The sequence below is a fragment of the Hemitrygon akajei genome, chromosome 6 (genome assembly GCF_048418815.1).
Source record: "Hemitrygon akajei chromosome 6, sHemAka1.3, whole genome shotgun sequence".
Taxonomy (NCBI): Eukaryota; Metazoa; Chordata; class Chondrichthyes; order Myliobatiformes; family Dasyatidae; genus Hemitrygon; species Hemitrygon akajei.
In genome coordinates, this window is record NC_133129.1 from 152,062,511 (window position 1) to 152,080,608 (window position 18,098).

Below are 18,098 nucleotides of genomic sequence, written 5' to 3' on the forward strand. Positions count from 1 at the left end.
GTATACGTCATGATACTACCACATGATATGTGAGCTTAAAGTAAAGAATAAACTAAGTCTCACAGTTATTGGCTTGCTTGTTTTCCTTTGAACTAGATTAACTTTTTTAAATTACAAAAGATTACAGTGGCGACAACATATTTTTAAAACGAACCCGAGATGACATTGAAGCGCAATGAGATACAGTGGAATGCAAAAGTTTGGGCACCCCTGGTCAAAATTTCGGTAACTGTAAATAGATATGTGAGTAGAAGACGAACTGATCTCCAATGGTCATAAAGTTAAAGATGAAACATTCTTTTCAACATTTTAAGCAAGATTAGTATATTATATTTGTTTTGTACAATTTTAGAGTGGAAAAAAAGGGAAGAAGCACCATACAAAAGTTTGGGCACCCCAAGAGATTTGAACTCTCAGATAATTTTTACCAAGGTCTCAGATCTTAATTAGCTTGTTAGGGCTATGGTTTGTTCACAGTCATTGTTAGGAAAGGCTTTACAAATTTCAAAGCTTTACAAATACCCTGACTCCTCAAACCTTGTCCCAATAATCAGCAGCCATGAGCTCTTCTAAGCAGCTGCCTAGCACTCTGAAAATTAACATTAAATGATACCCACAAAGCAGGAGAAGGCTATAAGAAGATAGCAAAGCGTTTTCAGGTAGCTGTTTCCTCAGTTTGTAATATAATTAAGAAATGGCAGTTAACAAGAACGGTGGAGGTCAAGTTGAGGTCTGGAAGACCAAGAAAACTTTCTGAGACAACTGCATGTAGGATTGCTAGAAAGGCAAATCAAAACCCCCGTTTGACTGCAAAAGACGTTCAGGAAGATTAAGCAGACTCTGGAGTGGTGGTGCACTGTTCTACTGTGCAGTGACACCTGCACATATACAACCTTCATGGAAGAGTCATCAGAAGAAAACTTTTCCTGCATCCTCACCACACAATTCAGCATCAGAAGTTTGCAAAGGAACATCTAAACAAGACTGATGCATTTTGGAAACAAGTCCTGTGGACTGATGAAGTTAAAATAGAACATTTTGGCTGCAATGAACAAAGGTATGTTTGGAGAAAAAAGGGTACAGAATTTTATAAAAAGAACACCTCTCCAACTGTTAAACATGGGAGTGGATCAATCATGCTTTGGGTTTGTGTTGCAGCCAGTGGCACAGGGAACATTTCTCTGGTAGTGGGAAGAATGAATTCAATTAAATACCAGCAAATTCTGGAAGCAAACATCACACCATCTGTAGAAAAGCTGAAGATGAAAAGAGGATGGCTTCTACAACAGGATAATGATCTTAAACACACCTCAAAATCCACATCATCTTTAACTTTATGCCTTTTGGAAATCAGGTCATCTTTTACGTATTTAGCTATTCACAGTAACAGAAATTTTGACCGGGGGTCCCCAAACTTTTGCATGCCACTGTATCGGAGTTCTTTTTCTTTTAAAGCAGTGCAGCAAGTGTTTTTTCAAAGGGAAGACACAACAGAGTTTTGAAAAAATGCAGTAAACAAGAGTTCACAGGTTCATAAACCATGAGTACCAGGAGAAGATAATAAAATTAAACAAGAAATGTCTGGCTACATCAGAAATATAGACGCATTTGATTCCTCAATGGGAAACTGGCTCATGAATAATAAGCAAATTGAGCAGTACTCTGAAGCAAATGAAATAGCCAGGGAAAAACAAGTACAAATTTTGCTACCTGCATTAGGTTCAAAGGCACACAGTTTATTTTGAATTTTGAAAACACCAACAAAAAGAGCCAAAATGAATTTTGCTAATATAGCGAGAATATTGCAGGATCATCTAGGACCAACACCATTGTAGATTGCAGAATGCTTTAGGTTTCATTAGTGGAATCAAAAGGAAGCGGAGTCCATTTCAACATACATGGCTGAATTGAAGCAGTTGTCTGAGCAATAAGCTTAACATTGCACTGAGAAATTGTTTAGTTTGGGGAACATTACAAGAAAGCATTCAAAAACTGCTCCTAAATAAAGCACAACTTACATTTAAAAGAGCAGTTGAAATAGCTGTATCAATGGAAACCACAGCCAGAAATGTAAATGAGTTGCAGTCAGGAATGAATGCAAGCCTGAACAAATCTGCAATGCTAAAACAGAAACAGGCCTGTCCAAACAAATTGTGTTACCATTGTGGCAGGGACTCATATACACCACACCAATGCAGGTTTAAAGGCGAAACTTGCAGAAAATGCAACAAAGTAAAATACAGAGAGTATGTCCAGCAGACAAAACTAAATAGACTGCATATGAAAGAGAAAAAGATAAAAAGTCAAGATGCAGTTCCAAAAAGAGCACTAAACTGCATGCAGTTGATGAAAACTCCGATAATAATGAAGGTGACACAGGACTGTGTAGCTTTGAGACTTACAATGTGAAAACCAACAATAGACAAGCAAGATAGATTACACCAAAGGTTAATATCAAATTAATTAACATGGAATTGGACAGCGGTCCGGCTGTTTCAATCATTCTACAAAATGAGTTTGAATGGCTTTTCCAAGATACTAAACTGAACCCTGCAGATATCCAAATAAGAATAGTGTAGAAAAGATAACTCAAGTTTGAATAACATTCGTAACAGTGAAATGCAACAACCAACAAGCCACAATAAGCTTGTATGTGGTTAAAAAATAGGAGGAACAGCATTGTGGAGGCAACTATAACTTGATTGGAGATCCACCCACCATTTGTATGCCACATCCCATGAAATGAAGCCAAGTGAAATAAGAAAAGACACTGGATGATTCCACGACAGTGTTCAAGGATGGCGCTGGAATACTCAAACATATCAAGGGTAAAATAGTGTTAAATGAAAGTGCCACAACCTATCTATAGATAGAAATTCTAAGAAGAGTCCAAAGTGTTTCTCATTATAACATTCACAAGGTGCTCTAACATTATAACAGGCATTTTTGGAGTTGCAGTTGCACCTGCGCTCTTGTAGAAAGCTATGGACCAGGTACTGCAAAGCTGCCAAGGCACTCAGTGTTACCTAGATGACAATGAACATCTCCAAAATCTCAAGACAGTGTTAAAAAGTTAGCATATTATGGGCTCAGAGCATGATCCAATAAGTGTGAATTCTTTGAAACAAGTATCACTTACTATGACCACACTACTGACACACAAGGATTACACAAGTGTGTTGAGAAAAGGGTCCTTCCCAAACCTGGCTACTGTGTTCCACCCCTTGAACTTATTGTTGCAGATTTGGAAAAATGGCAATGGACAAAGCAGTGCAAGGTGGCTTTCAAAAAGATAAAGGAAATAGTGACATCAGGCACTGTATTCACACAGTATGATCCATATCATCCAGTGCAACTTGCTTGTGTTGCCTTGTCTTATGATGTAGGTGCAGTCATATCTCATGTTATCAGTGATGGAAGTGAATGCCCCAAAGCCTCCACATCACATTCAATAGACAATAGACAGTAGGTGCAGGAGTAGGCCATTCAGCCCTTCTAGCCAGCACCGCCATTCACTGTGATCATGGCTGATCATACACAATCAGTACCCCGTTCCTGCCTTCTCCCCATATCCCTTGACCCCGCTATCTGTAAGAGCCCTATCTAACTCTCTCTTGAATGCATCCAGAGACTTGGCCTCCACTGCCTTCTGGGGCAGAGCATTCCACATATCCACCACTCTCTGGGTGAAAAAGTTTTTCCGCATCTCTGTTCTAAATGGCCTACCCCTTATTCTTAAACTGCGGCCTCTAGTTCTGGACTCACCCATCAGCGGAAACATGCTTCCTGCCTCCAGTGTGTCCAATCCCTTAATAATCTTATATGTTTCAATCAGATCCCCTCTCATCCTTCTAAATTCCAGTGTATACAAGCCCAGTTGCTCTAATCTTTCAACATATAACAGTCCCGCCATTCCGGGAATTAACCTTGTGAACCTACGCTGCACTCCCTCAATAGCAAGAATGTCCTTCCTCAAATTTGGAGACCAAAACTGCACACAATACTCCAGGTGGGGTCTCACCAGGACCCTGTACAGCTGCAGAAGGACCTCTTTACTCCTATACTCAATTCCTCTTGTTATAAAAGCCAGCATGCCATTAGCTTTCTTCACTGCCTGCTGTACCTGCATGCTTGCTTTCATTAACTGATGTACAAGAACACCTAGATCTCATTGTTCTTCCCCTTTTCCTAACTTGACTCCATTTAGATAGTAATCTGCCTTCCTGTTCTTGCCACCAAAGTGGATAACCTCACATTTATCCACATTAAACTGCATCTGCCATACATTTGCCCACTCACCCAACCTGTCCAAGTCACCCTGCATTCTCATAACATCCTCCTGACATTTCACACTGCCACCCAGCTTTGTGTCATCAGCAAATTTGCTAATGTTACTTTTAATCCCTTCATCTAAATCATTAATGTATATTGTAAACAGCTGCGGTCCCAGCACCGAACCTTGTGGTACCCCACTGGTCACAGCCTGCCATTCCAAAAGGGACCCGTTAATCACTACTCTTTGTTTCCTGTCAGCCAGCAAATTTTCAATCCATGTCAGTACTCTGCCCCCAATACCATTTTGCCCACTAATCTCCTATGTGGGACTTTATCAAAAGCTTTCTGGGAGTCCAGGTACACTACATCCACTGGCTCTCCCTTGTCCATTTTCATAGTTACATCCTCAAAAAAACTTCAGAAGATTAGTCAAGCATGATTTTCCCTTCATAAATCCATGCTGACTCGGACTGATCCTTCTACTGCTATCCAAATGTGTCGTAATTTCTTCTTTTATAATTGACTCCAGCATCTTTCCCACCACTGACGTCAGGCTAACCGGTCTATAATTCCCTGTTTTCTCTCTCCCTCCTTTCTTGAAAAGTGGGACAACATTAGTCACCCTCCAATCAGCAGGAACTGTTCCTGAATCTATAGAACATTGGAAAACGATTACCAATGCGTCCACGATTTCTAGAGCCACCTCTTTAAGTACCCTGGGATGCAGACCATCAGGTCCCGGGGACTTATCAGCCTTCAGACTCAACAGTCTATCCAACACCGTTTCTTTCCTAATATAAATTTCCTTCAGTTCATCCTTTACCCTAGTTCCTTTGGCCACTATTACATCTGGGAGATTGTTTGTGTCTTCCCTAGTGAAGACAGATCCAAAGTACCTGTTTAACTCATCTGCTATTTCCTTGTTCCCCATAATAAATTCACACGTTTCTGTCTTCAATGGCCCAATTTTGGTCTTAACTTTTTTTTGCTATTCACATACCTAAAGAAGCTTTTACTATCCTCCTTTATATTCTTGGCTAGTTTACCTTCGTACCTAATTTTTTCTTGGCGTATTGCCTTTTTTGTTATCTTCTGTTGCTCTTTAAAAGCTTCCCAGTCCTCCGGTTTCCCGCTCATCTTTGCAATGTTATGCTTCTTCTCTTTTATTTTTATACTGCCCTTTACTTCCCTCGTCAGCCACGGCCGCCTTTTACTCCCCTTAGGATCTTTCTTCCTCTTTGGAATGAACCGATCCTGCACCTTCTGCATTATTCCCAGAAATACCTGCCATTGTTGTTCCACTGTCTTCCCTGCTAGGGTATTGTTCTATTGAACTTTGGCCAGCTCCTCCCTCATAGCTCCATAGTTCCCTTTGTTCAACTGTAATACTGACACATCCGATTTTTCCTTCTCCTTCTCAAATTGTAAGTTAAAACATATCATATTATGGTCACTACCTCCTAATGGTTCCTTTACCTCCAGGTCCCTGATCAAATCTGGTTCATTGCACAACACTAAATCTAGAACTGCCTTCTCTCTGGTAGGCTCCAGTACAAGCTGTTCTAAGAATCCATCTCGGAGGCACTCCACAAACTCCCTTTCTTGGGGTCCAGTACCATTCTGATTCTCCCAGTCTACCTGCATGTTGAAATCCCCCATGACAACTGTATCATTACCTTTGCGACATGCCAATTTTAACTCTTCATTCAACTTACACCCTACATTCAGACTGCTGTTTGGGGGCCTGCAGATAACTCCCATTAGGGTCTTTCTACCCTTAGAATTTCTCAGTTCTATCCATACTGACTCTACATCCCCTGATTCTATGTCCCCCCTTGCAAGGGACTGAATATCATTCCTCACCAACAGAGCCACCCCACCCCCTCTGCCAGTCAGTCTGTCCTTTCGATAAGATGTATATCCTTGAATATTCATTTCCCAGGCCCTGTCCGCTTGAAGCCATGTCTCAGTTATTCCCACAACATCGTACTTGCCAATTTCCAACTGAGTCTCAAGCTCCTCTACTTTATTCCTTATACTTGGCGCATTCATATATAATACTTTTAATTCGGTACTCCCCTCTCCTTTCATATTCCCTTACCACTGCAGAGAAAAATTATGCACAAATTGACAGAGACTTTGCTTCTGGTTTGGGGTGTAAAGCATTTTAACCAGTACCAGTATGGGAGAGAATTTACCTTCATTACTGATCATCAACCACTAGTGTCCATATCATTTCACAGAAGGGTGTACCACTAACAGCAGCAGCACAAATGCAGAGACGAGCTCTGTTTCTTGGACAACACAGTTACAAGATTGAATTCAAGATGATGACTAAGCATGGAAATGCTGATGAACTGCACCATTTACCATTGGAAAAGGAAATACCGAAAAAAATTACAAAAAGACACTCCCCTCGACGCATTCTTCCTAACACAAATCAAAAGAGTCCCTATTATGGCAGAGAAATCTCCAAATGGAAACCAGAAGACTCCACACTGTCTCAGGTCTACATGGTCACCCAAAATGGCTGGAATGGGCAGCAGAAACTGTAGTTCTCCCAATTTTACTAACATAGAAACACAGAAATCTACAGCACATGACAGGCCCTTCAGCCCACAATGTTGTGCCGACCATGAAACCTATTCTAGAAACTACCTAGAATTTCCCTACTGCATAGTCCTCTATTTTTCTAAGCTCTTAAAAGACCTATTGTATCTGCCTCTACCACCTTCGCTGGCAGTGCATTCCACACACACACCAGACTCTGTGTGAAAACTTAACTCTGACATCTCCCTTGTACCTGCTTCCAAGCACCTTAAAACTATGCCCCCTCATGTTAGCAACTTCAGCCCTGGGAAAAAGCCTCTGGATACCCACACGATCAATGCCTCTCATCATTTTATACACATCTATCAGGTCACCTTTCATCCTCTGTTGCTCCAAGTAGAAAAAGCCAAGTTCACTCAACCTATTCTCATAAGGGCACGCTCTCCAATTCAGGCAACTTTCTTGTAAAACTCCTCTGCACTCTCTCTATAGTATCCACATCCTTCCTGCAATGACATGACCAGAACTGAACACAGTACTCCAAGTGGGGTCTAACTCAGGTCTTACATGGCTGTAACATTACCTCACGACTCTTAAACTCAATCCCACTGTTGATGAAGGCCAACACACTATACACCTTCTTAACAACACCATCAATCTGCACAGCAGCTTTGTGTGTCCTAAGATCTCGCTGATCCTCCACACAGCCAAGTACCTTACCATTATTATATTGTCTTCAAATTTGACCTACCAAAATGAACCACTTCACACTTATCTGGGTTGAAGTCCATCTGCCACTTCTCAGCCCAGTTCTGCATCCTATCGATGTTGTGCTGTAACCTCTGACAACCCTTCAGACTTTCCACAACACCCCCAACTTTTGTGTCATCAGCAAACTTACTAACCCACCCTTCTACTTCTTCATCTAGCTCATTTATAAAAATCACAAAGGGGGAGGGTCCCAGAACAGATCCCTGTGGAACACCACTGGTCATCATCCTCCATGCAAAATACAAACCATCCACAACCACCCTTTGCCTTCTGTGGGCAAGCCAATTCTGGATCCACAAAGCAAGGTCTCCTTGGAGCCCATGCCTCGCTACTTTCTGAATGAGTTTCGCAAGGGGAACCTTATCAAATGCCATACTGAAACATCCACTGCTCTACCTTCATCAATGTGTTACTCCAAGATTAACTTGCCCTAGATTATGGTTGCCTGATGTAGGGATTGAGAGTTAACATACCATCCAAGCAGAGAGATAATGTGTTGGTGGAGCTACATGCCAGTCATCTAGGCATTGTTAAAATAAAAGTGTTGGCTCAAAGCTTTGTCTGGTGGTCTGGGAATGATCAGCATATCAAGCAGCTAGCCATGCATCATGCAGGATGCCAACACTTTCAGAAGATGCCAAGAGCAGCACCTCCCTGTTTCTGGGAATGGAATAAGAAAATTTCATCTGTATTACATCACCCAGCTGCAAATAACTTGGAAGAAAGATTTGTCCAGTAAAGAACACATTGCGAACAATGTCAGAGGAACGCACTAAACTAACAGTGAATCAGAAGCTCGCTAATTTTCTCCTTGTATATCACAATGCAGAACACTCCACGACCAACTACTCACCAGCTACTGTATACTGTTCCTGGGTTGTCCCTTGCCTTTACGCTTGGATCTCCTCAAACCCAATCTCAGAAGGAGTATGCAGTACATACAGCTAAAACAAACTGAAGGCTCCTCAAACAAGGAGAGTTTAATGTTTCACTCCTGAACAAGCAGTCCTGCAAGGGACTACAGAGATGATCAAAAGTAGGTACTCAGAAAGATTAAGGACAGAACTGGACCATTCTCCCACACAGTGATTACATTTGATATCATCTGGAAGCCACACATCGCTTAGTTGAGGAGAGCAGAGTCAATTGTTACTGAAGAAATATAGCTACCACTGTCAGAACTACCTCCTGCAGTCTCAGAGTCAACTCCTACAACCACCACACAGAAGGCCCCAGAACCTGAGATTGTTTCACAGCCATGTTTCACCTACCAAGAAAAATAAACCCCCTGGTCAGGAAAGACTATTTCACAAGAGTAAGAAATCTTCCATGATAATTAAATCTTTAGACCTGAATGGGACAATTTAGAATTGACTATGCTGTGGATGCCTGTATACTAGTTGTATTATATTGTATGTTGTGTATACAGTCCAAAATGCATTCTATATTGAGTTGGAGTTTATAGCTAAGCAAGGAGGAGTGTTGTGTATTTAATATTTCTGTAATATTTGAGTAATCTTCAAAGGTTCATTTATTATCAAAGTATGCATTTAGTATACAACTCTGAGATACTCCTCCTCCAGATTGCCGTGAAGCAAAGAAAACCATGGAAGTCAGTTCACAGAGAAATAGCAAACGCACCCACCACCCAAAAAAAAGAACAGCAACATGATCATCACCCCTGAAACCCTCCTCCCTCCTGAATGAAGCTCAAGAACATTGGCTCCCAAAACCAGCCCCCCCTCTGCCCGCACGCAAGACAACAAGAACAACGGCCCCCAAATCTCCCTCTTCCAGCACAAAAAAAACACATCAAGCCCAGATTACAAAAACCATAAGACTGAAAAAGTCCATAAATGCAGAACCTCAGAAACATCCTCCAACATCATCAAAGAAAGAGAGAGACACTGCTCAAACGCAGAGTGATAGGCTCCTTCTCCAGCAACAGGAGCTCAAGAGTGAATGGAGCCAAAATAAACTGCAGATGCTGGAACTAGAGCAACAGTGGTCTGCCAGAAGAATTCCACAGGTCAGGCTGCATCAGTAAAAGGAAAGAAATTGACAATGTAACTAAACCCTGTAACAGGATTCAGAGTGGATAGGCAAGATCACCACTAGAAAGAGCAGCAGGGGTGGCAAGAAAGAAAAGACACCCTCTGACCTGCACAAAATTCACTGGCAATCCAAAGGAAAGTAATGTTCATGACCCAGTACTGACAACTAGCAATTCTGTAGTTCAAGCCTACTTTTTAAGCTGGGTACACAAAAAGGCTATTTTGGTCTATTGAGTCAGTAGTGCCCATCAATGCCAAGACTCTGTTGAAAAAGGCCAGCTTCAGGAATTCCCACCATTGCTCATTAATTTGTGTATTTGTGTTCAACCTGAATGAATTCATTTGGTCATGGGCTATATATAAATAATAGCTGAAGTGGTGCGAATATAAAATAATTGTAATGACTTGCAATGAAAATATTAACTTAAATGTTCTGATGGGTGTGTGTGTGTGTATATATAAAGTATTTTAATATAAATACATACATTAGTGTCAAAATGGCTGTTGTGATGCATCTAGTGCAGTAGTGTAGTGGGTAGTGCTTACCACTCTCACTTTTAGCTTCCACCACTGGTTAGCTGTCTTGCGAAAAGGAGAGCTGAATGTGTAAGTCTCTCCCTGCCAGTAACAGTCTCTCCAACAGCAGGCTCCATGTAGTGCCTCCTCACTGGCAACACATGGAAAGTAAATTCCTTTCGGACTCAAGCTGAACTACAAAAGACGGAGAGGATGTCTGGCCCATGCACGCAGGCCCAGCCATGTGTGGACACACCCTGGTGCTCGTGAACCAGATTCCCAGCGATGGGTAAATAATCCCACTGCTTTGTGGGCAGCCTCGGCAGAGACAAAGGCTATGGAGCAAACCCAGACAGCAAATCCAGAGTGGAGCCCCCAAGGCAGCTGGACATCATTGAACATCCTCCCGGCAGTTCCTGCAGCCAAGCTGATGCCAAACATATTGCTTCATAAGCTTTCCTTCAGACTACACTGGTGAGCTAGAGAGGCGAACTCTTGACAATTCTTGACAACTTGATCCACCTAAGGATCCCCATATCTTCCACCCAGGCTTTTGATGATGATCACCCATTGTCCTTTGAGACAGACTGATGCAAACTATAATCTTTTAATGAATAAAGTAATAATAAACAATTCACTTTCTTCAGCACTGTTCATGGATTCTGTACAATGCATATAAACATTGTGATGACATAATTTTAGTAGCCAGGAATAAATTATATCCTTGTATTAATAACATGAATTAATACATTAACTTGTATGTTCATTTCCCACAGCAATGATTTCTGAACCACTTGTAATTATTCACATTGTCAAAACAGATCTTTGCCCTCTTCTTGTGACTTCAAATACACTTTATTTCAAATTGAGAAAATGTCAGCCAAATATGACAATGTTATTAACCAACTGCCTCTAACAGATTTGCCAAATTAGACTCACTCTCTTCCAGAAAAACATAAATCTCTATCCCTATTTGGTATCCCCTGCTCCGTGACTACAGTGTGAAAGAGTAAATGAGTATTCTTTGTTCCCATTTCTCATCATTATCCTTCAATAAGCCTGCTATATAGTGGATCTACCTTTAATAAAATTTAAAATGTTAACTGCTTCTTTCAGTTACTGGCATAAAAATCAAAGGACATAGTATTGGATACTAAAGCCTTACAGTAAATAAATCAATAATTCCAGATATAACCAACAGCTACCTCAGACATCTTAGTTACAAGTCCTCCACTTCTATTGTCAGAGAGTAATGGAACATAGAAAAAGGCCTTCTGCCCCAGACAGTACTGACCATCAAGCAACCTTTTACAGTAATCTATAACAATCCTATTCTCTTCCTAATTCTCCTACTCACTGAAAGTAATAAGGCATCTTCAATGAGACCCTACTACCACACACACCTTTACCTCCACCCCACTTTCTGCAGGGATCACACCCTCTGTGATTCCCTTGTCCATTTGTCCCTCCTCACTAAACTCCCCATGACACTTATCCCTACTCATTCACTTCCTCCCTCACATCCATTCAGTGTGCCCAAACAGCTCTTCCAGGTGAGGCAACACTTCACATGCGAAACCCTAACCCTAATGCGATCTCTACTATATCCGGTGCTCCCAATGCTGCCTGCTCTACATTCATGAAACCTGATTGGAGGACCGCTTTGTCGAGCATTTCAGCTCCATCAGTCAAAAGCAGAATCTCCCAGTGGCCTACTATTTCAATTGCTATTCCCATTCCCGTTTTAACATGTCAGTCCATGGCCTCTTCTTCTTCCTCCACAATGTGGCTGCTCTCAGGCTGGAAGAGCAACATACTGTATTCCATCTGGGTAGCCTCCAACCTGATGGTAGAACACTGATTTCTCCAACTTCCAGTAATTTTTCAGTCCCCTTCCATCTTCTTTATTTCCCCACTTTGGCTGCTTACACCTTCTCCTCACCTGCCAATCACCTCTCTCCGATGTCTCTCATCCTTCCCTTTCTCCCATGATTCACCTTTCAAAGGATTCTCCATGCCTTTGCCTTTTCCACTTAACAACTCCCAACTTCTTACTTCAGCCCCCCTCCCCCACCCACCTGGCCTCATTTATCTCCTCCAGCTTGGCCTTCTTCCCCTCTTGCCACCTACTTCTTCTGGCATCTTTCCCTTTCCTTTCCAGTGCTGATGAAGGATGCTGGCCTGAAGATGTTGACTCTTCATTTCCACAGATGCTGCCTGACCTGCTGAGGTCCTCCAGCATTTTGTGTGTGTTGCTCTGGATCTCCAGCATCTGCAGGATCTTAAGTTTAGTAATTTACAGAGGCCAATTAACCTAGTAACCTACTTCATTAGGTTGTGGGAAGAAACCTAGGGGGAGTCGCACATCCATGCAGATGAAGTATTGAGTGTTTGAGACTTGTAAGATCCCAAAGTTCCGTCCCTGGCCTGTCTTGTTTGGACTGGTTGTCAGTAATGTTTGCTGAAGGCAGGCAGGTGGAAGTCAAGATCTGGAAAGAGAGAACCAATCACTCTGTAGCAAAGTGCATTGTTCCAGAGCCCATGTTAACTCGAGTCGCTGCTTCTATCAGTCATGATTAAGAGTTCAATGCCTACTCCAAGAGTGCAAGATAAAAACCCCACTTGAACACAAACTATAGGGGTGCTGCAGTGTTAGCAGTATCACCTCAATGCTCCACTTGTTAACACTTGGCAATTAGCCCAGTTCAGTGTATTGTCAAACAACAAAGTCAATAAGAATTTCAACTAACAGTCATGCAGAATTTACAGGTAAAGTCAGATTACACATAAAATACTCCAATCGTCTTCCATAGGCATCTCTATAAACCAAGTGTGTGGCACAATTTGAAATATCACTATTTGCTTTGTGGTAAAAACAAAATTTCTGAATATAACCACACTAATTGGTTGCTTTCAAATATTCTATGTTTTCTTTTACCAAAACACCATGTTATCACTCAGAGGAATATTTCTGAATTTTCTCATCTGCTTATGGAATTTGCATAAGACACCAAAAACAAATTGCAGTGATGTGAAATAGTCCAAAAACACTACAACGCCATACCACCACACTCAAGAAATCAGAGGAAGCTTGATTAGATGTAAAAAGTGCATTTTTCAAACCAGCTGTACAAAGCCCATTTTTTAAAAATGTCGACATGATTTGAAATGATAAATTGAGAGTACCATTAATCTGAACTCAGTTCCACTCCTTTGGAAGTTAATAACTATTTGTCATTACCACCTGAAACATTTTTACAGCAAAAATGTTACTGGACTTCTACATATTGATCTCTCCATGAAACATCTCACTCTCATTTCAAAATAATAGGGCATGTATCCTATAGGCCATTGTTTGTGACAGTCAAAGAGACACCCAGCTTAATCCCATCATCAAATTAGTTCAGAAGGAGCATATGGCTAGGGCCAGGGCTCCGATTATCTTGGAGGAGCACAGGAAAAGGAGTCCTGGCAAAGTCAGAAGGGAACAACACCTTATGAGCCAGAAAATTATCAGGCTTTTAGTTTACCAACCCTTTCAGTCACCAACTCTCCATTCACTCTCACAACCCATAAGCTTGTACTTATCCAACCAAGGACATGCTGAGTACTGTAAGCATATTAAATAGCTGGGAAGGAAGATCCAAACATAAAATAAATAGCATTGGAGCCTTCCAATTTTCTTTTAAAAATATCTTAACTACAAAAAAAATGTGAACAGGACTAGAAAAAAATTAATCAACTTTATTGAACTCTGAGGAAATATTCATGAAATATTTTAGTTATCACTCACAAAAATCAGATTTGCATTTGCTGCACAGCCATGAAAGATTCAATGTGCATTAACTCAATATTTAAATGCAGTAGCTTTCCATCAATATCAAAAAAATTGAATAATTATTTAATCATATTTCACTTACCTTGAAAATTTCAGGATAATCCAATTGAGACACTAGCACCAAGCTTTTAGGTGCAAACACTTGTGCAGGTTGGATTAACCCTGTATCCTCCTCCTCGCCTTCTATTTCATCACGTTTGCATCCCTAGAGCATGTTTCAGAAATTGAAAACAATTTAAGTCACGCACAAAGAAGCTCTGTGATTATAGAATACCAAATTGTATTTTCATGCTTTTGAGAACTACAAATTCAAAATTTTAAAAAATAAAAACAAAGAATATTACATGTTCTGACTCCTGAACTATAACGTAGGCTGCATCAAAATTTCTATCGATGTCCATAAAGCAACAACAGTCTTACCAAACTAAATTTTAATGCCAGAGAATTTGCGGTATTTCTGAGGACTGTGCTACAGTGCTAGCCACTGATCTTTTGATTTTAATTAACTACTTTTCCATCAAACTGTGTACCTAATAACTATTAGAATCTGCACCTGTAATTAATTTGGATAGTGAAATATTGAATGCCAGGTTGCTTAAGTTAAAACATTTCAGAATTCAGACAAAACATGATGGACTTGCAATACAATAATCAACTTCTCTTGCATTTCATCTTCCATTAAATACTGATCAAACCATAAACAAACTGGTTAATAACCAGTTTAATTTTACACTTTTTCTGGTGGTTTGTCCCAATTTCAGTGTAAACAGCTGCAAACATTATTAAAGGAAAATCGTACAGATACTAATAACAACTTCAATATCTCCTTGGTTCATTAAGAAGGTGTAGAAATACTAAGTTCTGAATCAGTATCAAGTGAATTATCACCTTACACGACATGAAATTTGTTGTTGTGTGACAGCAATACAAGCATAACATTAGTACAACTTACAAAATAAACAAACAGTGCTTAAAAAAAAAGAATAATGAAATAGCAACGCACAAAACACTAGAGGAATTCAGCAGACTAGGCAGCATCTGTGGAGTAAGGCTGAACGGTCTCAGCCCAAAATGTCGCCGATACTTTTTTCCATGGATGCTGCCTGGCCTGCTGAGTTCCTCCAGAATTATAATGGACAATAGGTGCAGGAGTAGGCCATTCAGCCCATCATGCCAGCACCGCCATTCGATGTGGCTGATCATCCACAATCAGTACCCCAATTCCTGCCTTCTCCCCATATCCCTTGACTCCACTATCTTTAAGACTTCTATCTAACTCTTTCTTGAAGGCATCCAGAGAATTGGCCTCCACTGCCTTCTGAGGCAGAGCATTCCATATATTCACAACTCTCTGGGTGAAAAAGTTTTTCCTGAACTCCATTCTAAATGACCTAGCCCTCATAGCCCTAGCCCTCACGGAGTCAGTCTGGGTGGAAGTCAGAAATAGGAAGGGATCAATCACTGTGCTGGGAGTAGTCTATAGGCCCCCAGATAGTCCTCGGGACACCGAGGAGTAGATAAGCAGGCAGATTTTAGAACGGTGCAGGAAATACAGGGTTGTAGTTATGGGTGATTTCAACTTCCCTCATACTGACTGGCACCTCCTGAGTGCAAGAGGGATAGATGGGGCTGAATTTGTCAAGTGTGTTCAAGAAGGATTCCTGACACAGTATGTGGACCAGCCAACAAGAGGAGAAGCCATACTGGATTTAGTTCTGGGTAATGAACCTGGTCAGGTGACAGACCTCTTGGTGGGGGAGCATTTTGGTGAGAGTGACCGCAACTCCCTTAGCTTCAGCATAGATATGGAAAGGGATAAAATCAGATGAAATGGTAAAGTGCTTAACTGGGGAAGGGCTAACTTTGAAGGGATGAGGCAGGAACTAGCGAGAGTAAATTGGAAACAGATGTTCAAAGGGGAAAGCACAGAAGGAATGTGGGAGAAGTTTAGGGACCACTTGAGCTGGGTTCAGGATAGGTTTGTCCCACTGAGGCAAGGAAAAAATGGTAGGAAAAGGGAACCGTGGCTGGCAAAACATGTGAGGCAACTTGTCAAGAGGAAAAAGGAAGTATATGTTAGATATAAGAAGCAGGAAGTAGGAGGGGTTCATGAGAAATATAGGGTAGCCAGGAAGGAGCTAAAGAAAGGACTTAGGAGAGCTCGAAGGGGACATGAGAAGGCCTTGGCATGTAGGATTAAGGAGAACCCCAAGTACAAAGTTAAGGGAGGGAAGTTTAGGGGAGACATCAGAGGTAAGTTTTTTGTGGGTTTTTTTTTTTTACACAGAGGGTTGTGAGTGCCTGGAATGACTTGCCAGGGATGGTGATGGAGGCTAAAACATTAGTGGTATTTAAGAGCCTCTTGGACAGGCACATGGATGAAAGAAAAATGGAGGGTTATGGGGTAGTGTGGGTTTAGTACTTTTTTTATAAGAATAATATGGGTAGGCACAACATGGAGGGCTGAAGGGCCTGTACTGTGCTGTAGTGTTCTATGGGTTCTATTCTTAAACTGTGGCCTCTGGTTCTGGACTCCCCCAACATCGGGAACATGTTTCCTGCCTCTAGCGTGTCCAATCCCTTAATAATCTTATACGTTTCAATCAGATCCCCTCTCATCTTTCTAAATTCCAGTGTATACAAGCCCAGTCGGTCCAAGCTTTCAACGTATGACAGTCCCGCCATCTCGGGAATTAACCTCGTGAACCTACGTTGTACTCCCTCAATAGCAAGAATGCCCTTCCTCAAATTTGGAGACCAAAACTGAACACAATACTCCGTGTGGTCTCACCAGGGCCCTGTACAACTGCAGAAGGACCTCTTTGCTCCTATACTCAACTCCCCTTGTTATGAAGGCCAACATGCCATTAGCTTTCTTCACTGCCTGCTGTACCTGCATGCTTACTTTCAGTGACTGGTGTACAAGAATTCTGCGTGTGTTGCTTGTACTTCCAGTATTTGCAGATACGCTCTTATTTGTAATAATGAAGTAGTATTCATGACCCATTCAGAAATCAGATGGTGGAGCAGAAATAAGCTTTTTCTGAATAATTGAGTGTGGTCTTCAGGTACCTCCTCCATCATGGTGGTAATGAGAAGAGGGCATGTTCCAGATGATTGATGCCACCTTTTTGAGGCACCACCTCTTGAAGATATCCTTGATAGTGGGGATGATTATGTCCATGATGAAGTGAGCTGAGTCTACAACCCTCTGTAGCTTTTTAAGATCATGTGCATTGAAACCTTCACAGCATGTGGTGATGCAACCAGTTAGAATACCTACCACCTTACATCAATAGACATTTGCAAGACCTCAACTTCGGAGTACAATGTCAGAGAATGATTTCACTGACATTGTTGCTACCAAATCCATACTAATATATTGGTTCTGCTGACAAGAGCAAAGCGTTTTCATATAGCAAAGCAGCTTGTTAGGCAAACCAAAGGTCTATTAAAGAATCAATCACATTGCTAGTGACCTAGAATAACCCAACGCCAAAAGAAATTAGCAACATTAATTAACAGAGCTAAGCAATCCCATAACTGACAAAAGGTCCTACCACATCCCATTGTAAATGATGGGATAAATTAAAAATTCACAAGGGATGCAGAACACAAACATCAGAAGCTGAATAATTTGATGCCAGATTCAGCCAGGATGATATTATCATCCTTTCACTACTACTGTCAGAAGTTCCCACCTGCTTTAAAAGGGCATCAATTATACTAGATTCCAAGAGGAATGTGAGCTGCTTTAATGATTATCATCCAGTAACACTCATATCTATGGTGATGAAGTACTTTGAGAGGAGGTCATGGCTAGAATCAACACCTGCCTCAGTAAGGAAATGGACCCATTGCAATTTGCCTATTGCCACAATAGGTCTATGGCAGACGTAAACTCAATGGCTCTTCATGTGGCCTTGAACAGCATCCTGACATGGGTGTTTGTATTGTCCAGGTGATCATTGACTATAGTTCAGTGTTTAACTCCATCATTCCTACAGTCCTGATCGATTAGCTACAGAACCTGGACCTCTGCATCTGGATCTTTGACGTCCTAACCAGAAGACCACAATCTGTGCAGATTGGAA

At 41.3% G+C, this 18,098-nt stretch overlaps 1 protein-coding gene across 3 annotated transcripts in view; it reads right to left on the reverse strand.

Annotated features, from left to right (window-relative positions):
- The window catches only part of sbf2 (SET binding factor 2), a 521,046-nt gene that overhangs the window by 308,740 nt on the left and 194,208 nt on the right, over window positions 1–18,098 (reverse strand). For 2 of the 3 annotated variants that reach the window (XM_073049580.1, XM_073049579.1), the window contains exon 4: window positions 14,087–14,209. The exons of the other annotated variant lie outside the window; for it this stretch is intronic. In XM_073049580.1, coding sequence (XP_072905681.1) covers window positions 14,087–14,209 — 123 coding nt within the window. The remainder of the gene's footprint in view (window positions 1–14,086; window positions 14,210–18,098) is intronic. 3 annotated transcript variants of the gene reach the window in all.